Raw genomic sequence first — 27,500 nt, forward strand, 5'->3', positions numbered from 1 at the left:
GGGGGAGGGGACATTAGAGTGTAGCTCCTCTGTATAGAGACTGATGAGACTGTGGGGGAGGGGGACAGTAGAGTGTAAGCTCCTCTGTATAGAGACTGATGTGACTGGGGGGGGAGGGGACCATTAGAGTGTAAGCTCCTCTGTTACAGAGACTGATGTGACTGTGGGAGGGGCGGGGAGGGGACATTAGAGTGTAAGCTCCTCTGTATAGAGACTGATGTGACTGTGGGGGAGGGGACATTAGAGTGTAAGCTCCTCTGTACAGAGACTGATGTGACTGACTGGGGGGAGGGGACATTAGAGTGTAGCTCCTCTGTACTAGAGACTGATGTGACTGTGGGGGGAGGGGACATTAGAGTGTAAGCTCCTCTGTATAGAGACTGATGTGACTGTGGGGGGAGGGGACCATTAGAGTGTAAGCTCCTCTGTACAGAGACTGATGTGACTGTGGGGGGAGGGGACATTAGAGTGTAAGCTCCTCTGTACAGAGACTGATGTGACTGTGGGGGGAGGGGGACATTAGAGTGTAAGCTCCTCTGTACAGATACTGATGTGACTGTGGGGGGAGGGGACATTAGAGTGTAAGCTCTCTGTACAGAGACTGATGTGACTGGGGGGGAGGGGACATTAGAGTGTAAGCTCCTCTGTACAGAGACTGATGTGACTGTGGGGGGAGGGGACATTAGAGTGTAAGCTCCTCTGTATAGAGACTGATGTGACTGTGGGGGGAGGGGACATTAGAGTGTAAGCTCCTCTGTATAGAGACTGATGTGCTGGGGGGGAGGGGACATTAGAGTGTAAGCTCCTCTGTATAGAGACTGATGTGACTGTGGGGGAGGGGACATTAGAGTGTAAGCTCCTCTGTATAGAGACTGATGTGACTGTGGGGGAGGGGACATTAGAGTGTAAGCTCCTCTGTATAGAGACTGATGTGACTGTGGGGGGAGGGGACATTAGAGTGTAAGCTCCTCTGTATAGAGACTGATGTGACTGTGGGGGGAGGGGACATTAGAGTGTAAGCTCCTCTGTACAGAGACAGATGTGACTGTGGGGGAGGGGACATTAGAGTGTAAGCTCCTCTGTATAGAGACTGATGTGACTGGGGGGGGGAGGGGACATTAGAGTGTAAGCTCCTCTGTACAGAGAATGATGTGACTGTGGGGGAGGGGACATTAGAGTGTAAGCTCCTCTGTATAGAGACTGATGTGACTGTGGGGGGAGGGGACATTAGAGTGTAAGCTCCTCTGTATAGAGACTGATGTGACTGTGGGGGGGGGGGAGGGGACATTAGAGTGTAAGCTCCTCTGTATAGAGACTGATGTGACTGTGGGGGGAGGGGACATTAGAGTGTAAGCTCCTCTGTATAGAGACTGATGTGACTGTGGGGGAGGGGACATTAGAGTGTAAGCTCCTCTGTACAGAGACTGATGTGACTGTGGGGGAGGGGACATTAGAGTGTAAGCTCCTCTGTATAGAGACTGATGTGACTGGGGGGGGAGGGGACATTAGAGTGTAAGCTCCTCTGTACAGAGACTGATGTGCTGGGGGGAGGGGACATTAGAGTGTAAGCTCCTCTGTATAGAGACTGATGTGACTGTGGGGGAGGGGACATTAGAGTGTAAGCTCCTCTGTATAGAGACTGATGTGACTGTGGGGGGAGGGGACATTAGAGTGTAAGCTCCTCTGTATAGAGGACTGAAGTGACTGTGGGGGGAGGGGACATTAGAGTGTAAGCTCCTCTGTATAGAGACTGATGTGACTGTGGGGGAGGGGACATTAGAGTGTAAGCTCCTCTGTATAGAGACTGATGTGACTGGGGGGGGGGAGGGGACATTAGAGTGTAAGCTCCTCTGTACAGAGAATGATGTGACTGTGGGGGAGGGGACATTAGAGTGTAAGCTCCTCTGTATAGAGACTGATGTGACTGTGGGGGAGGGGACATTAGAGTGTAAGCTCCTCTGTATAGAGACTGATGTGACTGTGGGGGGGGGGAGGGGACATTAGAGTGTAAGCTCCTCTGTATAGAGACTGATGTGACTGTGGGGGGAGGGGACATTAGAGTGTAAGCTCCTCTGTATAGAGACTGATGTGACTGTGGGGGAGGGGACATTAGAGTGTAAGCTCCTCTGTACAGAGACTGATGTGACTGTGGGGGAGGGGACATTAGAGTGTAAGCTCCTCTGTATAGAGACTGATGTGACTGTGGGGGGAGGGGACATTAGAGTGTAAGCTCCTCTGTACAGAGACTGATGTGACTGTGGGGGAGGGGACATTAGAGTGTAAGCTCCTCTGTACAGAGACTGATATGACTGTGGGGGAGGAGACATTAGAGTGTAAGCTCCTCTGTACAGAGACTGATGTGACTGTGGGGGGAGGGGACATTAGAGTGTAAGCTCCTCTGTACAGAGACTGATGTGACTGTGGGGGGGAGGGGACATTAGAGTGTAAGCTCCTCTGTACAGAGACTGATGTGTGGGGGAGGGGACATTAGAGTGTAAGCTCCTCTGTACAGAGACTGATGTGTGGGGGAGGGGACATTAGAGTGTAAGCTCCTCTGTATAGAGACTGATGTGTGGGGAGGGGACATTAGAGTGTAAGCTCCTCTGTATAGAGACTGATGTGACTGTGGGGGAGGGGACATTAGAGTGTAAGCTCCTCTGTATAGAGACTGATGTGACTGTGGGGGAGGGGACATTAGAGTGTAAGCTCCTCTGTATAGAGACTGATGTGTGGGGAGGGGACATTAGAGTGTAAGCTCCTCTGTATAGAGACTGATGTGACTGTGGGGGGAGGGGACATTAGAGTGTAAGCTCCTCTGTATAGAGACTGATGTGACTGTGGGGGAGGGGACATTAGAGTGTAAGCTCCTCTGTATAGAGACTGATGTGACTGTGGGGGAGGGGACATTAGAGTGTAAGCTCCTCTGTACAGAGATTGATGTGATTGGCTCAGTGTTCTCTGTACAGCACTGTGGTATATGTCGGAGCTATATAAATGTATAATAATAGTTTGGGGGGGTTGTTGGTTTTGTTGCCCCTCTATACTGGTGGTGTGGAGTAGATGAAGTCGGGGGTTGCGGAGTGAAGGATTGTGGGTCGGATTCTCGGCTTTGTTCTAGAAGGATCCGCATTCTTGTCAGTCCTGACATCTGTCAGCAGAGATCTCATCCATCATGGCGGTGCGGAGCGCGGGATGTCATTGTGCCGCTCCGCTGATTGATGACTGCGAGACTCGGACGTTCTAATGAAACGTGACTTCTATTGTGAGCGTTATATAATCTGATAATGTATACGGCGTATATAGTGCGGAGTATATACAATCAGACCGACAATTCCTGGGGGGCCACTGCTAGTGTTAGCGCCATTCCAGAGATTTTCTTCTACCAACACAATTCTATAAAGATTTTATTTATATATCTCTGACATATACCGCAGTGCTGTACAGAGACCACTGAGCCAATCACATCAGTCTCTGTACAGAGGAGCTTACACTCTAATGTCCCCTCCCCCACAGTCACATCAGTCTCTGTACAGAGGAGCTTACACTCTAATGTCCCCTCCCCCACAGTCACATCAGTCTCTGTACAGAGGAGCTTACACTCTAATGTCCCCTCCCCCCACAGTCACATCAGTCTCTATACAGAGGAGCTTACACTCTAATGTCCCCTCCCCCCACAGTCACATCAGTCTCTATACAGAGGAGCTTACACTCTAATGTCCCCTCCCCCCACAGTCACATCAGTCTCTGTACAGAGGAGCTTACACTCTAATGTCCGCTCCCCCCACAGTCACATCAGTCTCTATACAGAGGAGCTTACACTCTAATGTCCCCTCCCCCACAGTCACATCAGTCTCTGTACAGAGGAGCTTACACTCTAATGTCCCCTCCCCCCACAGTCACATCAGTCTCTGTACAGAGGAGCTTACACTCTAATGTCCCCTCCCCCCACAGTCACATCAGTCTCTATACAGAGGAGCTTACACTCTAATGTCCCCTCCCCCACAGTCACATCAGTCTCTATACAGAGGAGCTTACACTCTAATGTCCCCTCCCCCACAGTCACATCAGTCTCTATACAGAGGTGCTTACACTCTAATGTCCCCTCCCCCCACAGTCACATCAGTCTCTGTACAGAGGAGCTTACACTCTAATGTCCCCTCCCCCACAGTCACATCAGTCTCTGTACAGAGGAGCTTACACTCTAATGTCCCCTCCCCCCCACAGTCACATCAGTCTCTATACAGAGGAGCTTACACTCTAATGTCCCCTCCCCCCCACAGTCACATCAGTCTCTATACAGAGGAGCTTACACTCTAATGTCCCCTCCCCCACAGTCACATCAGTCTCTATACAGAGGAGCTTACACTCTAATGTCCCCTCCCCCACAGTCACATCAGTCTCTATACAGAGGAGCTTACACTCTAATGTCCCCTCCCCCCCACAGTCACATCAGTCTCTATACAGAGGAGCTTACACTCTAATGTCCCCTCCCCCACAGTCACATCAGTCTCTGTACAGAGGAGCTTACACTCTAATGTCCCCTCCCCCCACAGTCACATCAGTCTCTGTACAGAGGAGCTTACACTCTAATGTCCCCTCCCCCACAGTCACATCAGTCTCTGTACAGAGGAGCTTACACTCTAATGTCCCCCCCCCCACAGTCACATCAGTCTCTATACAGAGGAGCTTACACTCTAATGTCCCCTCCCCCACAGTCACATCAGTCTCTATACAGAGGAGCTTACACTCTAATGTCCCCTCCCCCCACAGTCACACACTATTATTATTATACATTGATGTAGCTCTGACATATACCGCAGTGCTGTACAGACATATGACATCATCGTCCTATGAAGCCCTGACTCCTCTCTCTCCCCTCCCCCGCAGGTCCATGATGCCTCAGTGCCCGGCGGCCGGCAGCAGCAATGACCCCGAAGTGACGGGCGGCTCCCGGGACGGATGGGTCAGTCTGTGTGATGGGACCCGGTCGGAACGCACTCTGCTTATTGATCACACAGAACATGGGACCGCCTCCCACCACCCTGAGGAGGGGTCAGAGGGCACCGGGGGCGGGCCCAGGAATAACGAGAGCCGCCCTGTACAGAATGCAGTGCCGTCTCCGTTCCAGAGGAGCCCAGAACGGGGCGAGACCCGACACCATGAGGCTCAGGTGAGAGGAAAACCTGTCACTTCATGTTCAGCCTTCAGTCTATGAGCTCCTCAGGGGAGGGGTCTGACTGACGGCTCCTCCTCCTCTGTACTCCTCCCACTGAGATCAGCTAACTCCTGGTGTGTTCCCCGGGGAGCCTGGGGTCAGTCATATTGTTCTCTTAGGTCTCTGCTCAGTTTTCCCTGAAGTTCCTTCCTCCTGTAGGAGATGTTTATATGTGGAGTGAGCGTATGTGGACGGGAGGACATCGTCCAATCACATGGCCAGAAGACTCGTACAATGTGCTTTGGTGACCGGTTCACTTTAACATGGCTGTACACACCTCCTATTCTCAGCTTTGGACTTCCTGGGCCCCCATCAAGAAATGTTTCCAGTCTTCCTGGGCCCCTAACAGGACATATTTTCCAGTCTTCCCCATTTCCAGTCTTCAGGACACCCAATAGAACATGTCTTCTCCAGTCTTCCCAGAACCTTGTATGGAGATCACATGATCTTCCCACAATGCAGTGCTGAGTACAGGTCTGAAGATCACGTGACTCTTCCTCCCACAATGCAGTGCAGGGTACCATTCTGATACTTCCTGGTGTGGGAAACCCATGACCCTTCCATGCCTCCAACATTGCACTGCTGGGTTCTAGCCTGACACTTCCAGGTATGAAGATCCCATGACCCTTCTTCTCCTCCCACAATGCACTGCTGGGTTCTACCCTGACACTTCCAGGTATGAAGATCCCATGACCCTTCTTCTCCTCCCACAATGCACTGCTGGGTTCTAGCCTGACACTTCCAGGTATGAAGATCACATGACCCTTCTTCTCCTCCCACAATGCAGTGCTGGGTTCTACCCTGACACTTCCAGGTATGAAGATCACATGACCCTTCTTCTCCTCCCACAATGCAGTGCTGGGTTCTAGCCTCATATTTCCAGGTATGAAGATCACATGACCCTCCCCTCTCCTCCCACAATGCAGTGCTGGGTTCTAGCCGGACACGTCCAGGTATGAAGATCCCATGACCCTCCCGCAGTGCTGGGGTACCAGTCTGATATTTTGGGGGTATGAAGCTCACATGACCTTCCACATCTCCATTCTCAAAGCATCAAGCAAGTACTCATCAATGTGAGATGTGAAAGGTTGTGTGAGCTTCATACCCCCAAAATATCAGACTGGTACCCCAGCACTGTGGGAGGGTCATGTGATCTTCATACCTGGACGTGTCCGGCTAGAACCCAGCACTGCATTGTGGGAGGAGAGGGGAGGGTCATGTGATCTTCATACTTGGAAGTATCGGGCTAGAACCCAGCACTGCATTGTGGGAGGAGAGGGGAGGGTCATGTGATCTTCATACCTGGAAGTATCAGGCTAGAACCCAGCACTGCATTGTGGGAGGAGAGGGGAGGGTCATGTGATCTTCATACCTGAAAGTATCAGGCTAGAACCCAGCACTGCATTGTGGGAGGAGAGGGGAGGGTCATGTGATCTTCATACCTGGAAGTATCAGGCTAGAACCCAGCACTGCATTGTGGGAGGAGAGGGGAGGGTCATGTGATCTTCATACCTGGAAGTATCAGGCTAGAACCCAGCACTGCATTGTGGGAGGAGAGGGGAGGGTCATGTGATCTTCATACCTGGAAGTATTGGGCTAGAACCCAGCACTGCATTGTGGCAGGAGAGGGGAGGGTCATGTGATCTTCATACTTGGAAGTATCGGGCTAGAACCCAGCACTGCATTGTGGGAGGAGAGGGGAGGGTCATGTGATCTTCATACCTGGAAGTATCGGGCTAGAACCCAGCACTGCATTGTGGGAGGAGAGGGGAGGGTCATGTGATCTTCATACCTGGAAGTATCAGGCTAGAACCCAGCACTGCATTGTGGGAGGAGAGGGGAGGGTCATGTGATCTTCATACCTGGAAGTATCAGGCTAGAACCCAGCACTGCATTGTGGGAGGAGAGGGGAGGGTCATGTGATCTTCATACCTGGAAGTATCAGGCTAGAACCCAGCACTGCATTGTGGGAGGAGAGGGGAGGGTCATGTGATCTTCATACCTGGAAGTATCAGGCTAGAACCCAGCACTGCATTGTGGGAGGAGAGGGGAGGGTCATGTGATCTTCATACCTGGAAGTATCAGGCTAGAACCCAGCACTGCATTGTGGGAGGAGAGGGGAGGGTCATGTGATCTTCATACCTGGAAGTATCAGGCTAGAACCCAGCACTGCATTGTGGGAGGAGAGGGGAGGGTCATGTGATCTTCATACCTGGAAGTATCAGGCTAGAACCCAGCACTGCATTGTGGGAGGAGAGGGGAGGGTCATGTGATCTTCATACCTGGAAGTATCAGGCTAGAACCCAGCACTGCATTGTGGGAGGAGAGGGGAGGGTCATGTGATCTTCATACCTGGAAGTATCAGGCTAGAACCCAGCACTGCATTGTGGGAGGAGAGGGGAGGGTCATGTGATCTTCATACCTGGAAGTATCAGGCTAGAACCCAGCACTGCATTGTGGGAGGAGAGGGGAGGGTCATGTGATCTTCATACCTGGAAGTATCAGGCTAGAACCCAGCACTGCATTGTGGGAGGAGAGGGGAGGGTCATGTGATCTTCATACCTGGAAGTATCAGGCTAGAACCCAGCACTGCATTGTGGGAGGAGAGGGGAGGGTCATGTGATCTTCATACCTGGAAGTATCAGGCTAGAACCCAGCACTGCATTGTGGGAGGAGAGGGGAGGGTCATGTGATCTTCATACCTGGAAGTATCAGGCTAGAACCCAGCACTGCATTGTGGGAGGAGAGGGGAGGGTCATGTGATCTTCATACCTGGAAGTATCAGGCTAGAACCCAGCACTGCATTGTGGCAGGAGAGGGGAGGGTCTCCCACAATGCAGTGCTGGTTTCTAGCCTGATACTTCCAGGTATGAAGATCACATGACCCTCCCCTCTCCTCCCACAATGCAGTGCTGGGTTCTAGCCTGATACTTCCAGGTATGAAGATCACATGACCCTCCCCTCTCCTCCCACAATGCAGTGCTGCGTTAACATGCCTCACCTTAGTGCGTTGCGGTGCCGTTCACAATGCCAAGCATGTTCCTGCAGCATGGAAATTTAAATGGGCCCGTCCATTACATTACATTACATTACATTTTCCATTTGCGTCAATCATAGGCTGTCAAACACCGAAAAGCTGACTGTTTTTTTTTGTTTTTTTTTGTAACACACCACAACTCCTGAAGGTCCATTTATACTTCTGCATTGTGGTAACCTGTGCCCCCCCCCCAAGCACAGTGTTGCCCCCGCTCAGTAGATCCCTGGCTCAGTAGTACCCCTAGTTCTTCTAGGGGGGAGCCCAACATTCTACGGTGGGTGGGGGGGGAGCTGCAACATAAAACACTTGAATTGTTGCTTGCAATCAGAAACTTCCTCCAGGCGTACCGATTGCCCCCAACCTGCGCACCCCACCGCCCCTTCTCCAGCCGACCTCTGCGTGTCATTGGAGAGACGCTGATAAATGGGCTCCATGATGGATGTGGTCACATGACCTCCGATAACAAAGAGGACCTGACTGACACCGACAGATGATGACGAATGACGCGGCCAGGTGCCGGCCGCCAGTCTGAGAGCGATGAAGAAAAACGTTCGGTGCATGCCTGACGAGTGGGTGTTGGGGGATGATCATTCATCTTCACTCTCAGGAAAGTGACCTGGAGGGCCGACTCTTAAGATTTTCTGTACTCTGTGTGTTTCTTTTATTGTTTATTTTATTTGTTTTTATTTTATGGTTTTTATGTGTTTGTTTCATTTATGTATTTTATTATGTTTCTTATTTATATTTAATGTATTTCATTTGTTTTATTTTATATTTTTATGGCTTTTTTTGTTTTGTTTTATATTTTATTTTTTTATTGTTTTTTTTTAATTTTATATTTATATTGGGTTTTTAAATGTTTTTAAGAGACGAGGGGAAGGAATATATATTATCCTTTTTAGTACACATGGATAAAATGGAAAACCTAGGATACTGGTACAAGGGTAGTGCTGTATAAGAGTTTTTTTTTTTTTTTTACATTCTTATCGCTTTTTTTTGTTTTTATTTTTATTTTTTTTTAATTATTTTAAATTTATGTTCTTTGTATAATTTTTATGGCTTTTTGTTTTAGATTTTTAAATCAATTTTTTATATTTTTTTTTATATTTATGTGTGTATTTATGTGTTATGTAATATGTTTTCTGGTTTTTGTTTTACCTATTGCCCGGGTTCACACTATTGTGTTGCGGGAACCAGTGCGGTTTCCTGAATCGCATCTCCCTCGCAGGCAGTTCACTCTGCCCTCTGCGAACTGATGCAGGTGTCAATACAAAGTTCATGACCCCCCCCCCCCTCCAGATCAATTTATTTTTATTTATTGTTTTATGTATTTTATTTATTTTAATTCATGTAAATATAAAATAAATAAAATAAAATATATAAATTAAAAGAAATAAAATACATAAAACAATAAATAAAATGAAATAAAATACATTAAAAAATAAAAGACAAAATATAAAATGAAAAAAAAATATAAATACAAAATAAAATAAAATGTATGTTTTTTTAATTTTATATCTTGCCTTTTTATTTTTAATATATTTTATTTTTATTTCATTTTATTTGTTTTATGTATTTTATTTCTTTTAAGTAATATATTTTCTTTTCTTTTATATATTCTTTTATATTTATGTTTTTTAATTTATATTTTGTCTTTTTTATATTTAATGTATTTTTTATGTATTGGTTTTATTTTATTTTCTATCCGGAGTTTATCTTTATCTTTGCACTGGTTATGTGCGGAGTTTGTGTGATGATTGGGTGGGGAGCAGATTTAAAAAGCGTGCTGCACATCCTGGAAATAAGCGTCAGCCAATCGGGTGCTCGCCTGCCACCGTGGACTGATCCCGGGGGGGGGGATATTTCCCAGCATCCTCCTGGCTGTGGATGATCCCGTTGGGTGAGTGAGAAGTCAGCGTTCGCCGTCTCCTCTCATCATTTCATCCTGCCTCTCTTGTTTCCATGGCGACCATCGGCCAGCCATCTTCCCCTGTATGACGGGACATGTCAGTGGCAGGCTGGTCACATTAGTGTCAGCGTCTCGCGCCGGAGAACGCGCCATGCTGGTCGCTGAGCTCCCGTGTGCGCCGCCGCGCCGTGCCGGGGTGAGACCGAGTGTCCGGGGAGCTGATCCCTGTGTGTGTGATGTTTATACAACGTGCTTCTGTCTTACAGGACGATGTGCCCTCAACGATCGAATATCCCCCGGAGTCACCGCGCGCTCAGATCGGACCGCCCCATCCCCCGGAGTCACCGCGCGCTCAGAGCTCGTGTCCCCGCCCACAGGTCTCCGCACAGGTAAGTGGTTTTCTTCCTTGTAGTCGGTGAAGTCACCGGCATTACTTTATTGAAAGTTGGAGTTTTTAAAATATTGTACCCCCAGCCTCCCTCTATATGTGATGAAATTGTACCCCCGGCCTCCATGTAGATGTGCCGAAAATGTACCCCCGGCCTCCCTCTAGACGTGGCGAAATTGTACCCCCGGCCTCCCTCTAAATGTGATGAAATTGTACCCCCGGCCTCCATCTAGACGTGCAATAATTGTACCCCCGGCCTCCCTCTAGGCGTGGCGAAATTTTACCCCCGGCCTCCCTCTAGACGTGCAATAATTGTACCCCTGACCTCCCTCTAGACGTGGCGAAATTGTACCCCCGGCCTCCCTCTATATGTGATGAAATTGTACCCCCGGCCTCCATGTAGACATGCAGAAATTGTGCCCCCGGCTCCATGTAGACGTGCCGAAAATGTACCCCTGACCTCCCTCTAGACGTGGCGGAATTGTACCCCCGGCCTCCCTCTAGACGTGCAATAATTGTACCCCCGACCTCCCGCTCGAAGTGACGAAATTGTTCCCCGGTCTCCCTCTAGACATGCTAAAATTGTACCCCCGGCCTCCCTCTAGGCGTGGCGAAATTGTACCCCCGGCCTCCCTCTAGATGTGGCGAAATTGTACCCCCGGCCTCCCTCTAGACGTGGCGAAATTGTACCCCCGGCCTCCCTCTAGACGTGGCGAAATTGTACCCCCGGCCTCCCTCTAGACGTGGCGAAATTGTACCCCCGGCCTCCCTCTAGACGTGGCGAAATTGTACCCCCGGCCTCCCTCTAGACGTGGCGAAATTGTACCCCCGGCCTCCCTCTATATGTGATGAAATTGTACCCCCGGCCTCCCTCTATATGTGATGAAATTGTACCCCCGGCCTCCCTCTATATGTGATGAAATTGTACCCCCGGACTCCCTCTATATGTGATGAAATTGTACCCCCGGACTCCCTCTATATGTGATGAAATTGTACCCTCGGCCTCCCTCTATATGTGATGAAATTGTACCCCCGGCCTCCCTCTAGACGTGGCGAAATTGTACCCCCGGCCTCCCTCTATATGTGATGAAATTGTACCCCCGGCCTCCCTCTATATGTGATGAAATTGTACCCCCGGACTCCCTCTATATGTGATGAAATTGTACCCCCGGACTCCCTCTATATGTGATGAAATTGTACCCCCGGACTCCCTCTATATGTGATGAAATTGTACCCTCGGCCTCCCTCTATATGTGATGAAATTGTACCCCCGGACTCCCTCTAGAAGTGACGAAATTGTACCCCCGGCCTCCCTCTATATGTGACGAAATTGTACCCCCGGCCTCCCTCTATATGTGACGAAATTGTACCCCCGGCCTCCCTCTATACGTGGCGAAATTGTACCCCCGGCCTCCCTCTAGACGTGGCGAAATTGTACCCCCGGCCTCCCTCTAGACGTGGCGAAATTGTACCCCCGGCCTCCCTCTAGACGTGGCGAAATTGTACCCCCGGCCTCCCTCTAGACGTGGCGAAATTGTACCCCCGGCCTCCCTCTAGACGTGGCGAAATTGTACCCCCGGCCTCCCTCTAGACGTGGCGAAATTGTACCCCCGGCCTCCCTCTAGACGTGGCGAAATTGTACCCCCGGCCTCCCTCTAGACGTGGCGAAATTGTACCCCCGGCCTCCCTCTAGACGTGCAACAAGCACTGTATCCCCAGCATCTCCCTAAAGATGCAGACATTGCACCCCCAGCATCCCTCTAGACAGACAGTAGAGATTGTACCCCCGGCATCCCTGAAAGCATGCAGTAGAAAGCGTACCCCCGGCATCCCTGAAAGCATGCAGTAGAAAGCGTACCCCCGGCATCCCTGAAAGCATGCAGTAGAAAGCGTACCCCCGGCATCCCTGAAAGCATGCAGTAGAAAGGGCACCCCCGGCATCCCTGTAGACATGCATCAGAGAGCGTACCCCCTGCATTCCTATTGCATGTTTGCAGGGATACGCTCTCTACTGCATGTTTACAGGGATTGTACCCCCGGCATCCCTCTAGACATGCAGTAGAAATTGTACTTGTGGCACCCCTGTAAACATGCAGTAGAGAGCGTACCCCCGGCATCCCTCTGGACATGCTATAGAGATTGTACCCCCGGCATCCCTTTAGTGATCCTGTCTCGGAGCAGGCAGAGGAGGATTATGGGATACCCTGTCTACATGCAGAGTACTGTTGCTATGGCTGCAAAAAAGAGATTCATTTTTAGTCTGTACTGAACTGGAATTCTCTGATTGTTCCCCAGCCCCCGCAGTATAATGCTGACTACAGTTCATGGTTGTTTCTCTGCAGGCTGTGGACCCCCAAAAAACGACCTGTCCTCTCTCATCTGCCACCCCCTCTCCACATGCGTCTCCATGCAGCACACAGACCACGGTTGTCACCCCGCAGCCAGGAGTCAGTCAGGTGAGCGTTCAGCATGGGTTATAATGGTGGTTGGTGAACACTGAGAAGATGATGATGATGATGGTGGTTGGTGAACACTGAGAAGGTGATGATGATGGTGGTGGTGGTTGGTGAACACTGAGAAGGTGATGATGATGGTTGTTGGTGAACACTGAGAAGGTGATGATGATGGTGGTTGGTGAACACTGAGAAGGTGATGATGATGATGATGATGATGATGGTTGGCGAGCGCTGAGAAGGTGATGGTGGTGGTGGTTGGCGAGCGCTGAGAAGGTGATGATGGTGGTGGTTGGCGAGCGCTGAGAAGGTGATGGTGGTGGTTGGTGAGCGCTGAGAAGGTGATGATGGTGGTGGTTGGTGAGCGCTGAGAAGGTGATGATGGTGGTGGTTGGTGAGCGCTGAGAAGGTGATGATGATGGTGGTTGGTGAACATTAAGAAGGTGATGATGGTGGTTGACGAGCACTGAGAAGGTGGTGGTTGGTGAACATTAAGAAGGTGATGATGGTGGTTGACGAGCACTGAGAAGGTGGTGGTTGGTGAACATTAAGAAGGTGATGATGGTGGTTGACGAGCACTGAGAAGGTGGTGGTTGGTGAACATTAAGAAGGTGATGATGGTGGTTGGTGAGCACTGAGAAGGTGATGATGATGGTGGTGGTTGGTGAACATTGAGAAGGTGATGGTGGTTGGTGAACATTGAGAAGGTGATGGTGGTGGTTGGTGAGCACTGAGAAGGTGATGATGGTGGTGGTTGGTGAACACTGCGAAGGTGGTGGTTGGTGAACACTGAAAAGGTGATGATGGTGGTTGGTGAACACTGAGATGATGATAAAGGTTGGTGAACACTGAAAAGGTTATGATGGTGGTGGTTGGTGAACACTGAGAAGGTGATGATGGTGGTTGGTAAACATTGAGAAAGGTGATGGTGGTGGTGGTTGGTGAACACTGAGAAGATGACGACAACGACTTTTGTGATATGCGGTTGACTGGCCTTTACTTTACTGATGTCTCTCAGTGTTTGCTTCACCTTGTTTTTTTATATGAGGATCTCTGATACTTTTTGTACATTTCCAGCAGATTGTTCTGAACTTCCGGGAGCAGGGAGATGGACTCACACTGGACGGTGTGCCGCCTGAAGCAGTGTCTCAGTGTCATGTTGGATGCAACATATCGCACAGGGTGGCCAAGCAGGTACAGGGTCACAGATGAGGAGTGGGGAATTTATGTGGTTCAGCCTGATCATTTCATGTAGTGGAGTAAAGGGGAAATCCGAATCCTTTAGGCCAGATGACCATGGGCGCCTAAGGCCATACAATGTAATTTGCAGGTGTAATTTCCTGCCCTGAAGACAAAGCTGCAACCATCGAATAGTAGCTGTATACAGGTACACTCTGTACTAGGGGGAAATGGGGAGGGGGGTCATTCCCAACCATTCAGAGAGGAGCAGTGCTACATTTTCGTCACCTGATCTGATCAGTTTATTAGGATTGTAATATATGGTGGTGGAGTAGCGGGGTAGATATTTGGTTGGTCTCTCGGGTTTTAATTTAAGTTTATTTTACCACTTTTTCAGATTGTGCTCATCTTTGTGAATCAGCCGTGTGCGTCAGCCAAGCAGACATGTTCCAGGGCATGTGAAGGTCCCGCCTGTACCGTGAACGCCAGTACCCAGACCAGCGGCGGCATGTGTCATCCGCATTCTGACAGACGTTCTCCACCCAAGTCACCTCATCGGTTTGTTCGGAATCAGAGCTGCGGCACACAGACTGAGTGGGATAGAAGACCTGAAATACCTGAACGTTTCCCCGTCCATGTGAATGTCTCATCCATGTCACACCTGGTGTCCCAGCGGACATCCAACTCCACTCAGACTGAATGTACATACAGAGTACCGGTACTCCCTTCAACTTCATGTTATGCACAAATGATATTTCAGGAGGAGGAGGGAGCACTAGGCCTGGCCTTTGTACGGGGGCAGGGAATACCAACACCTTCCTCCAGTGTAGATGATTCTTCTGAGTCATGTCTTGGCCCGGCGGACACACTGACTAATAGCTGGGAAGACAAGACCAGGAAGTGTGAGAACCTCAGCACTCTACTCCCAGTCCTGGGGGGACAGGACCCACCAGAACGCCGCCTGGATTATGACCGATCTTCACTCTTCAGCTATCAGACCAAAGTGTCCAATGGATCAAGGGATCTCACCGATTCACCCTCTGACGTCTCTACCTCCTGTCCACCTGCACCATACAAAGAGTCACTATTGTCTAGCAAGGAGCCTATGAAAACAACGACCTCTGATGGCCAGACTGTTAAAAGGCATGGCAACCTGAACCAACAACCATCTATTGAGAAACCCATGGAAACCACCATCTCTGATGAAGAAACTTCTTTAATACATGGAGAACTGAACCATCAACCGTCTATTGAGAAACCCATGGAAACCACCACCTCTGATGGCCAAACTGCTGGAAGACATGGCGACCTGAACCAACAACCGTCTATTGAGAAACCCATGGAAACCACCACCTCTGATGGCCAAACTGCTGGAAGAAATGACGACCTGAACCAACAACCGTCTATTGAGAAACCCATGGAAACCACCACCTTTGATGGCCAAACTGCTGGAAGAAATGGCGATCTAAACCATCAACCGTCTATTGAAAAACTCACAGAACCCACCACCTCTGAAGAAGAAACTTTTATAATGCATGGAGAACTGAACCAGCAACCATCTATCAAGAAACACATGGAAACCACAACCTCTGATGGCCAAACTGCTGGAAGACATGGTGACCTGAACCAACAACCGTCTTTTGAGAAACCCAAGGAAACGGCCAGCTCTGAAGAAGAAGCTTCTAGAATACATGGAGAACTGAGCCAACAACCATCTTTTGAGAAACCCATGGAAACCACCACCTCTGATGAAGAAACTACTAGAATACATGGCAACCTGAACCAACAACCTTTTAGTGAGGAAGCCATGGAAAACCCCTCATTTGATGGCCAAACTGCTCAAAAACATGGCAACCATCTCCTGGATACATCCTCCCACATACCCTGCTCCCACACCCAGACTAACCAATCCAAGGAGTGTCCAAGTGTCCCTGGAAAAAGGCCTCCAGGCTTAAGGGAAGAAAAGCCAAAGGTAAGAGTTTATATCTACCAGACTGCTTGGTGTTCCTGGGGAGATGTGTAGATGAGGTGGGTGGGAGATACTTTGAGCAAGGGGGGGTTGCAGCAGGCAGGTAGACAAGTGTTGACTTGTTGACTGTGAGGTGTGGTGGGTCACAGGAGCTGCTGTGACTGGGTGGGGGGAAAGAAGGCTCTGCTTTGTCGCCCCGGTTTAGGATTGTTGTTTTCTCCTCTAAAATGTGCTCCCAGGTATATTTCTATATGACATATAAGTTGTGCTGAATTCCAGATTACCGATGACCCCACATTGAAGAGCCTCGATAGACATGAACCAGAACACCCTTCATGTTCCTCGCCATCCAATCACAGCCAGAAGTTGCCTGGAACTTCCTGTCTATCACCATCTTTAAGCCAGGTATCCAAGCTCCCATCCTCAATCATGGTGGAGTCCAAATCCAGCTAAAACCTTTTTGTTTAGTTTTGCGTAGAGTGGGGAAGGGCTGGAGCCTCTGTCAGGTGTCCCTCTCAGGAATATTCCTCTTGGCCTCTATCAGGACAGGAAGTAAGAGTAAATCTCTCCAATGGAGACCTAGAAATAAATAAATACCTGACATACATTTTAACTCTTCCTTATGCTATCCAAATAATTTGGTTGAATTTTAGGCTCTGAGTAGTTTGCATATTTTTATTCCTGTGTGGCACATAACTTCATGGGTCTTCAGTGACCCCGTCTATTGGAGGTCCCTTAGAAGGCTTTCCTCACTGACCGTCTTGTCCGTTCTCTTTCCAGTATTTGGATAACCTGCTGGAACAGCACAGGATGTCTCTGAATGAACATGTGCATCACCAGAAGAGCCCACCCCCCTCTTCCTTCCCAGGTTCCTGTGCTCCACCCCAGCCTCATGTCCGACAGGTGAGTCCTCTCTGCCTGTCTCTCTGTTCGAAACCCTTCGATGGTCCTCCCTGAGTCTCTATGCTAGTTCTCAGCCTCATGTCTGACGTGTGAGCCCCCTCTGTTAGTCTATTATTGACCCTCCCATGTTCCTCCCTGAGACTCTATGCTCCACCAGTCTCATGTCTGAAGGGTGAGTCCCATCTGCTCATCCCTCTGCTGAAGACCCTCCCGTGCTCCTCCCCATTTCCATTTGTTCCACCCCAGCCTCATGTCCGACAGGTGGGTCCTCTATGCCTGTCTCTCTGTTTTAAACCCTTCGATGGTCCTCCCTGAGTCTCTGTGCTAGTTCTCACCCTCATGTCTTACGGGTGAGCCCCCCTCTGTTAGTCTATTATTGAACCTCCCATGTTCCTCCCTGAGACTCTCTGCTCCACCCTAGCCTCATGTCTGACAGGCGAGTCCCCTCTGCTCATCCCTCTGCTGAAGACCCTCCCGTGCTCCTCCCCATTTCCATTTGTTCCACCCCAGCCTCATGTCCGACAAGTGAGTCCCCTTTGCTGAAGACCCTCCCATGATTTTCCCTATTTGTTTTCTCCACCCCAACTTCATGTCTGACAGGTGAGTCTCCTCTACAGTAGGACCCTCCCATGCGCCTCCCCGTTTTCCATTTGCTCCACCCCAGCCTTGTGTCTGACAGGCGAGTTCCCTCTGCTCATCCCTCCACTATAGACCCTCCCATGCTCTTCCCCTATTCCCTGTGCTCCATCACAGCCTCATGTCTGACAGGCATGTCCTCTTTTTCCCTTCACTATGCTCCAGAACCTTCCCAGGATCTGAGTGACTCCATTTCCTCCTTTTTTTTTTTTTTTTTTTTTTTTTTAGATCGTATTGAATTTCCTGGAGAAAGAGAGCAGGCCAGTCAACGCAGATGTCTCCAATCCTAGCATTTCTAGCAGAACCTCATCTTCATTAAAGATCATGGCAGGAGATCAGAATATCTCCCACCCAGCTAGTGACCAGTTATCCTCATTAATGAGCATGTCGGAGAGTCAGAACGTGTCCAGCCTGGTCAATTCCTTAATAACAAGCTTGCCAGGCGATCAGCATGTGAATAAACCTGGCAATTCTGAAGACCTGCTATCCTCAATATTAACACACAAAGCAGGTGATCAGGGTGTCCCCGAGCCGAGCAACGGGAGTGACATGTCCTCTTCTGAACAAATAACAAGCAAGCCATTGAGTCAGGATGTCAGCGGTCCTGGCACTGCACGCGATGCGTTATCTTTATTAATAACCAGCATGGTTGTGAATCGGGATGTCCTTGAACATGATAGCAGTAAAAACTCACCTTCACCGTTATTGAGCGAGGCAGCTCGTCAGGATGTCCCCAGACTCAGCACTGCCAGCTCCTCGTCATTGTCTGAATTAACAAACAAACTGGAGAATCCTGATGTAGCTGCTCCCGTCACCTCCAGTATCTCCTCCTCTTCTGCCTTAATGAACGTCAGGCCAGTTCACCAGGATGTCCCCGGACCTCGGGATGTGCCATCCACTGCAGCGTTAAGCAAGCCAGAGCATCAGGATTTTCTCAGTTCTGGCACAGCTAGCGACTCTTCTTTACAAACGACAAGCATGACAATGACGCAGGATGTCTCCAGTCCTGGTACACCCAGTGACCTCACAGCTTCTGACTCACCTTCAGTATTAACTAGCAGGCCAGCGATTCAGGATATCTCTGGTACTGACTCTATAACGCGCTCGCCATTGACTCAGGATGTTTCCAGTTCTGACACCTTTGCACACACAGGATCTTCTCATATAGCAAACATACCAGGCAGTAAGGATGTCCCTGAGACCAGCGTATCATCTGTTTTAATAAGGAGCCACCCGAAGGAAGCTCAGGTCAGTCTGCATGGGAGGGTTGGCGGGTATTTCTGCCATGAAACGCATCCCTGTGTTAGAAACCTCTGATGGAAGCTGTGATTGGGTTTCGGTGACACCCTTTTTGTGGTTGATTTACAGGTTGGCGATGAGGCTCCAGAGGAGGTAATGAAGTCCAAAGGCAGGCCTGAGAATCCGCTATGCCAGCCGCAGAGACCCCCAAAGAGCCACAGCTGCCCGGCTCTGGTATTAGAAGCTGTGACACAGGTGAGACCATTACCCAGGTATGTGTGTCACCTTCAGGAACCTGTTAAAGTAGAACTCTGCACACAGTGTTTGGAAAAGTGGAGGAAAAGGGTTGGAGCCTCTGTCAGAATTTATCATGTGTGTTTCTGCTGGGGAGGTTTTTCCGCCCCGTTTTGTTCCGGTGAGGGTGTCACCGATTGGATGTAAGTGAGGGGAGGGATCTAATCACCCTGCACCAATAACACTGCTTTCAATGCCATTGGGGTCATGAGTGAGAAGTTCTCATTTCCTGCTCTAGAGATACAACTCTAGGAATTCAGCTGCTTTGTGAAACGTGAGGCCACACTGTTAGTCAAGTCCAACCTAATGCATGACATCTCATTGGGCACATCACACCGTCATTGAGCACATCACACCCTCATTGGACACATCACACAGTCTTTGGACGGCTTAACTCCAATGTAAAAATGCATATAAAAGCAAAGGAGAAGGCCTTCAAAAAAATACAAGGTTGAGGGATCATCATCAGCATTCAGACTTTATAAGGTATGCAAAAAGAAATGTAAGGGTGCAATAAGGGTGGCTAAGGTAGAACATGAAAGACACATAGTGGAGGAAAGCAAAAAAAATCCCAATAAATTCTTGAAGTATGTAAACAGTAAAAAAGGGAGGAGAGGCCACAATGGCCCCATAAAGAATGAGGAAGGACATCTGGTTACAAAGGATGGGGAGATGGAGAAGGTACTGAATTTATTCTTCTCCTCAGTCTTCACGAGTGAATCGGGGGGCTTCAGTAACCAAAACTGCAGTGTTTATCCTCAAGACACAACACAGGAAGCACCTCCATGGTTAACAGAGGACAGAATTAAAATTAGACTTGAGAAACTTAACATTAATAATTCACCGGGACCTGATGGCTTGCACCCGAGGGTACTTAGGGAACTCAGTCAAGTAATTGCCAGACCGTTGTTCCTAATTTTTACTGACGTTTTACTTTCTGGAATGGTACCAGCTGATTGGAGAAAAGCCAATGTAGCACCAATATTTAAAAAGGGCCCAAAATACATCCCTGAGAATTACAGACCAGTTAGCCTAACATCAATAGTATGTAAACTCTTGGAGGGGATGATAAGGGACTATATACAAGAGTTTAGTAATGAGAACGGTATCATTATCAGTAATCAGCATGGATTCATGAAGAATCGTTCTTGCCAAACCAATCTATTAACCTTCTATGAGGAGGTGAGTTGCCATCTAGATAAAGGAAGGCCCGTAGACGTGGTGTATCTGGATTTTGCAAAAGCATTTGACACAGTTCCCCATAAACGTTTACTGTACAAAATAAGGTCAATTGGCATGGACCATAGGGTGAGTACATGGATTGAAAACTGGATACAAGGGCGAGTTTAGAGGGTGGTGATAAATGGGGAGTACATGGAATGGTCGGGTGTGGGTAGTGGGGTCCCCCAGGGTTCTGTGCTGTGTGTGTGTGTGTGTGATTATATGTCAATATTACATTGTATATCCCTGTATGTTGTGGTCGATCGGGTGCTTATCTAATAGTTTCTTGAAACTATCGATGCCCCCCGCTGAGACCACCGCCTGTGGAAGGGAATTCCACATCCTTGCTGCTCTTACAGTAAAGAACCCTCTATATAGTTTAAGGTTAAACCTCTTTTCTTCTAATTTTAATGAGTGGCCATGTGCCTTGTTAACTCCCTTCCATGAAAAAGTTTTATCCCTATTGTGGGGTCACCAGTACGGTATTTGTACATTGAAATTATATCCCCTCTCAAGTGTCTTTTCCATCCTAGATCCCCCCCAGAGGTTCTCCCCCCAGTGTATAGATTGCATTCAGATTTTTGCCACCCAAATGCTTTATTTTACATTAAAATGTAGAAAAATCAGTCATCAGTCAGAGATCTGTATTAATACTCCATTATGATTTCCCTGTAAGGCATATCAACCACACCGCATAATATAGTACATGGTGGCAGGAACTGGGGAGACTTACTTAATTGCTCCAATTGTGTGTTCCCCAGATTTTGTAAACCCCAGGTACAGGTGGGTAATGCCCATTGTGAACACCAGGGTGCCCCATACTGGACCTTTTGCTAACGTTTTATGTTTTCTACCAGGAGGTGGAGCTCCGGCTCCCATCGACAGATCATCAAGAGCTGGTGGAACCTCTGCGGAGATATTCCGGGGTAGAAAATCAGGTAAAGCATCACTCTGCCTCTTCTGTTCCTTGTGTTGTACGGGGTTGAGCTCTGTGGCTGTCATTCATATCTGAGATATCAGTTGCTCCTCTGGCCCAGAAGTTGTGTTGCTGAGCTGAGTCCCTGTTCTCTTTCTCTTCTCTCTGCAGCTGACCTTCGATGACATTGCGGTGTATTTCTCCAAGGAGGAGTGGGAGGTTCTGGAGGGTCCTCAGAAGGGTCTCTACTGCCAGGTCATGATGGATAATTATCACTCGCTGGACTCTCTCGGTAAGTTCTGAATCCAACAAATATCCAGAGTGTCAAAATATGTCTCCCTGGACAAAACCTTTCATTTTTATAGACTGGGGATCGATAGAAACTTTGCACTGTCTGTTTCGGTCCCCCCCCCCCCCCCCCATGGATAGATTCATGCTCACTCTTGTGGGGATCCGAACCACTGTGTCACCCAGTAGAACAAGTGCATGGAGTCCTTACTCCCATCTTTTTTTCTGGTTGTAGCTCCACCCCAGGCTGAAGCCCAATTTATGGGCATTATTCCCATAGGGGATCTACAGCACAGGACTGGTGTCAGCCCCCCTTTATTGTCACTGATCCTCTATCCTACCCGGGTGGCGTGCTCTGTGATCGCTGAGTTCTTTGGACTCAGCTGATCACAGAACAGGGTACAGGGCCTATCACAGCAGCCCTTTACCACGTGATTCGCTGTCAGCCAATAAAAGTGCTGCTTCAACTCCCCACCCCCAACACCAACACTTTTTGACTTCCTGAGGAATTATAGCCGGCACCCATATCCAAAATGGTAGAGTCAGTGACCCTCTGCCATAAGAAGAACCAGCTACAGGAAGATGGCGCTGGACCCCCAGGCTACTGGTAAGTACTGTATAAAAGGCAGCAGTTACAGTATTTGTATCTTCTAACTTTTCGTTTTTTAACCACTTCAATACCGGGCACTTTCCCCCTTCCTGCCCAGGCCAATTTTCAGCGCTGTCGCATTTTAAATGACAAATTACGCGGTCATGCTACACTGTACCCAAACAAAATGTTTATCATTTTGTTCCCACAAGTAGAACTTTCTTTTGGTGGTATTTGATCACCTCTGGGGTTTTTATTTTTGCTAAACAAATAAAGACCGAAAATTTTGAAAAAGAATGAAAAGTTTTTTTTTGTTTCTGTTATAAAATGTTGTAAATAAGTAAGTTTTCTCCTTCACTGACGGGGACTGATGTGAACTAATATGCAGCATTTATGAGCACTGATGATGGGCACTAATATGCAGAACTTATGGGCACTGATGGGCAGCACTGATATGCAGCTCTGATGGGCACTCATAGGTGGCACTGATGGGCACTCATAGGTGACTCTGATGGGCGCTCATAGGTGGCACTGATGGGCGCTCATAGGTGGCACTGATGGGCGCTCATAGGTGGCACTGATGGGCGCTCATAGGTGGCACTGATGGGCGCTCATAGGTGGCACTGATGGGCGCTCATAGGTGACTCTGATGGGCGCTCATAGGTGACTCTGGGCGCTCATAGGTGGCACTGATGGGCGCTCATAGGTGGCACTGATGGGCGCTCATAGGTGGCACTGATGGGCACTCATAGGTGGCACTGATGGGCACTCATAGGTGGCACTGATGGGCACTCATAGGTGGCACTGATGGGCACTCATAGGTTGCACTGATGGGCACTCATAGGCGACACTGATGGGCACTCATAGGTGGCACTGATGGGCACTCATAGGTGGCACTGATGGGCACTCATAGGTTGCACTGATGGGCACTCATAGGCGACACTGATGGGCACTCATAGGCGACACTGATGGGCACTCATAGGCGGCACTGATATGCAGCACTGATGGGCACTCATAGGTGGCACTGATGGGCACTCATAGGTGGCACTGATGGGCACTCATAGGTGGCACTGATGGGCACTCATAGGTGGCACTGATGGGCACTCATAGGTGGCACTGATGGGCACTCATAGGCGGCACTGATGGGCACTCATAGGCGGCACTGATGGGCACTCATAGGCGGCACTGATGGGCACTCATAGGCGGCACTGATGGGCACTCAGAGGTGGCACTGATATGCAGCACTGATGGGCACTGATAGGTGGCACTGATAAGCGACACTGATGGCATGGAAAGGCCGACCTGATGGGTACTTATACGAGGCACTGATAGGTACTGATAGATGGCACTGATAGGCAGCACTGATGAGGAGGCGCTGGCAGGCATTACTGATGGGGACTGATTGGCATCTATAATGGGCAGTGATTGGCATCCCTGGTGGTCATGGGTGGGCATCCCTAAAGGGCATGGATGGGCATCCTTGGGGGGGGGGGGCTGCACTGATAATCAGCGCAGACACCCCCTGTCAGGTAAGCAGCCGATCGGCTCTCCTCTACTTGTGTCTGTCAGTGTGAGTGGAGGAAAAGCAGATAAACGGCTCTTCCTGTTTACACAGTGATTGGACACAGCTGATTGCATGGTAAAGAGCCTACGTCAGAGGCTCTTTACCTAGGTCAGAGATGTGATGTGTCAGATATGGCATACCACACCAACGATCGCCGTGCTGCATGCCCCCCGATCGCGGCTTATCTTGCTGGACGTCATATGATGCCCAGTGAGGATAATGAAAGCACTTTCCGGCCGTCATTCTGCTATATGGCGGACATGAAATGATTAAAGAAAAAGACTGAAGTTTCCCTTTTATTACTGTGATTTCCTATGATTGTCAGTGCCATCTAGTGCCCATAATGCGGTATCTTTCCTGAAAAAAACTTATTCGGGAAAATACCATATTATGACCACTAGGAAATTAACGTAATAAGCAAAAAAAGGGTCACAATTTGGATGGCTCTGTGAATACTTCTGACATTCGGCCAGCTGCTTCTTTATAAATAGACCCCTAAATGTCACTCTGATGATATGTTATCCTCCCCCTGTATGTTGTGTGGCAGCATTGTATATACCCATCGTAAATTCCAGTGAAGTCAGAATTGTATGCTTGTGACAGGGAGAGTCTTCATACCGTTCACCTTGTTGTAGGATTCCTATTGGATAAGCCTGGTCTGATATCGCGGATAGAGGATGAAGAGGCGGAGCTCTGGGAGGAAGGCGGCGCTCTCGGCAGGTTCAGTCTCGGCGGTGAGTGCTCTCGGATTCTCCTGTACACCGGGAAGTTGTGTTACTGTGAGCTCCCTGATCATCACACTTTGTCCTGATTTCAGAAGGGGATCTCCCGCCTTTCCCAGCTCGCTATACCGCCGATGTCCCATCTCTAGACGAGGATAAGGAGACTCCGGGGTCTGTGGGAGAAGGTGAGGCACACGTGACATGTGCATGTAAACGTTTTTATCTCTGTATAGTATGATGCTAGGAGGTTGGGTTATCCCAGCTCCTCACTCAACCAGTCATAGAAAGTCCTCTGGAGGGTTCCTGGGCACTGGAATGTGATCTGGGTGGCCATTGTCCTTTCCTTATCCTATATCATATGAACAGACTCCTGTATGGCCATTGTCCCTCTCCTTATCCTATATCATAGGGACAGACTCCTGTATGGCCATTGTCCCTCTCCTTATCCTATATCATAGGGACAGATTCCTGTACAACCATTGTCCCTCTTCTTATCCTGTATCATAAAGACAGGTTCCTGTACGACCATTGTCCCTCTCCTTATCCTGTATCATAGGGGCGGCCATGGTCCCTCTCCTTCTCCTATATCATAGGGACGGCCATGGTCCCTCTCCTTCTCCTATATCATAGGGACGGCCATGGTCCCTCTCCTTCTCCTATATCATAGGGACGGCCATGGCCCCTCTCCTTATCCTATATCATAGGGACGGCCACGGTCCCTCTCCTTATCCTGTATCATAGGGACGGCCATGGTCCCTCTCCTTATCCTATATCAGTGATGGCGAACCTTGACACCCCAGATGTTTTCGAACTACATTTCCCATGATGCTCAACTACACTGCAGAGTGCATGAGCATCATGGGAAATGTAGTTTCAAAACATCGGGGGTGCCAAGGTTCGCCATCACTGTCCTATATCATTGAGACAGACTCCTGTACAGCCATTGTCCCTCTCCTTATCCTATATCATAGGGACTGGCTCCTGTACAGCCATTGTCCCTCTCCTTGTCCTATATCATAGGGTGAGACTCCTGTACAACCATTGTCCCTCTCCTTATCCTATATCATAGGGACAGCCATAGTCCCTCTCCTTATCCTACATAATAGGGACAGCCATGGCCCTCTCCTTATCCTACATAATAGGGACAGCCATGGCCCCTCTCCTTATTCTACATAATAGGGACGGCCATGGCCCCTCTCCTTATTCTACATAATAGGGACGGCCATGGCCCCTCTCCTTATCCTATATCATCCTCTCCTTATCCTATATCATAGGGATGCCCGTGGCCCCTCTCCTTATCCTATATCGTAGGGATGCCCGTGGCCCCTCTCCTTATCCTATATCGTAGGGATGCCCATGGCCCCTCTCCTTATCCTATATCATAGGGACAGCCATGGCCCCTCCCCTTATTCTACATAATAGGGACGGCCATGGCCCCTCTCCTTATTCTACATAATAGGGACGGCCATGGCCCCTCTCCTTATCCTATATCATTGGGACAGACTCCTGTACAGCCATTGTCCCTCTCCTTTTCCTATATCTTAGGGACTGGCTCCTGTACAGCCATTGTCCCTCTCCTTATCCTATATCATTGGGACAGACTCCTGAACAACCATTATCCCTCTCCTTATCCTATATCGTAGGGAAATGCTCCTTGCAGCAACTCCTGTACAGCCATTGTCCCTGTCCTTATCCTATATCATAGGGACAGCCATGGCCCCTCTCCTTATTCTATATCATAGGGATGCCCATGGCCCCTCTCCTTATCCTATATCATCCTCTCCTTATCCTATATCATAGGGACGGCCATAACCTATATCATAGGGTTGCCCGTGGCCCCTCTCCTTATCCTATATCATAGGGACGGCCATGGTCCCTCTCCTTATCCTATATCATAGGGACGGCCATAGCCCCTCTCCTTATCCTATATCATAGGGATGCCCATGGCCCCTCTCCTTATCCTATATCATAGGGATGCCCATGGCCCCTCTCCTTATCCTATATCATTGGGACAGACTCCTGTACAACCATTGTCCTTCTCCTTATCCTATATCATAGAGACAGGCTCCTGTTCAGCCATTGTCCCTCTCCTTATCCTATATCATAGGGACAGGCTCCTGTATGGCCATTCTCCCTCTCTTCCTTGTCCTATATCATAGGGACATATATAATTGTGGGAAAGACGTTTTGTTCGGAGTTCCTCCTTATCTTGGTCTTTTACTTACTCTTCTTGTTTGCCAGAGTCGGCTAAGAGCAGCAGTCACCTGGGGGCCCTGATGAGGCTGGTAAATGAGATTCCGGGCTTCTTGCTGGCTGCTCCTCTCCTAGTCAGAATATGGAGGACGCTGATAACATTGGATCGTGTTCTGAAGGTGCGTCATTGACCACATTTACCGCATAGAGGTCTGCGTGCAGCGCTGTATCTCTAGCCTGATACCAGGATGGCCTCATTAGTCAGTTGAGGTTGTAACAGGTACATCCTGCTGATCTGGTTCCTTCCTCCTTTGAAGCTGTGACATTGGTTATATATGAGACATTGCAGTGGTAAAGTGTACCTGTCACCTATGCAGGTTCTCTCTGTGTTCCACCCTCCCTAGCAGTGAAAAGTACAGTTGTGTATGGGAAGCAGGGAGAATATACCAGCCTTCTGCCGATTTCCAATATAATGAACATAAATGACTAATGAGGGATGGTATAATGTTGGCCTGTATAATGGGGTGATGGTGTACCCCAGCTTTTTTTTGCTCAGACATGTTTTTCTGCACCACAACAATCTGTAATTCTTATTTATCTAGTGAAAACCGAGGAGAGCTCTCCATCCTGCACCCCAGCATCTGTTCACACTCAGCGAATTGGAGAGACCCCCGAATCTTCCAGTCCCAGAGCCCCCTGGGGTGTAGAGAAAAGCAACCCCCCGGCCTCATCCAAAGCAGAAGAAGGTAATTTTTTGCATGTCCAGCTATGGCTGTCGTCCCGTC

General features: G+C 49.1%; 1 protein-coding gene across 1 annotated transcript in view; it reads left to right on the top strand.

Annotated features, from left to right (window-relative positions):
- Positions 1-4,887: 4,887 nt before the first annotated feature.
- The window catches only part of LOC141145675 (uncharacterized), a gene marked incomplete at its 5' end in the record, with an annotated part of 23,164 nt that continues 551 nt past the window's right edge, over positions 4,888-27,500 (top strand). Inside the window, 15 exon segments of the mRNA XM_073632522.1 lie at positions 4,888-5,170; positions 10,428-10,550; positions 12,892-13,005; positions 14,080-14,196; positions 14,579-16,153; positions 16,430-16,555; positions 16,931-17,053; positions 17,918-18,937; positions 19,058-19,183; positions 21,301-21,381; positions 21,531-21,651; positions 24,436-24,534; positions 24,618-24,707; positions 26,764-26,894; positions 27,318-27,461. Of these exon segments, the coding sequence (XP_073488623.1) occupies positions 4,892-5,170; positions 10,428-10,550; positions 12,892-13,005; positions 14,080-14,196; positions 14,579-16,153; positions 16,430-16,555; positions 16,931-17,053; positions 17,918-18,937; positions 19,058-19,183; positions 21,301-21,381; positions 21,531-21,651; positions 24,436-24,534; positions 24,618-24,707; positions 26,764-26,894; positions 27,318-27,320 (4,128 nt within the window). The 3' untranslated portion in view covers positions 27,321-27,461.

Source organism: Aquarana catesbeiana, linkage group LG05 (genome assembly GCF_042186555.1).
Source record: "Aquarana catesbeiana isolate 2022-GZ linkage group LG05, ASM4218655v1, whole genome shotgun sequence".
Lineage (NCBI taxonomy): Eukaryota > Metazoa > Chordata > Amphibia > Anura > Ranidae > Aquarana > Aquarana catesbeiana.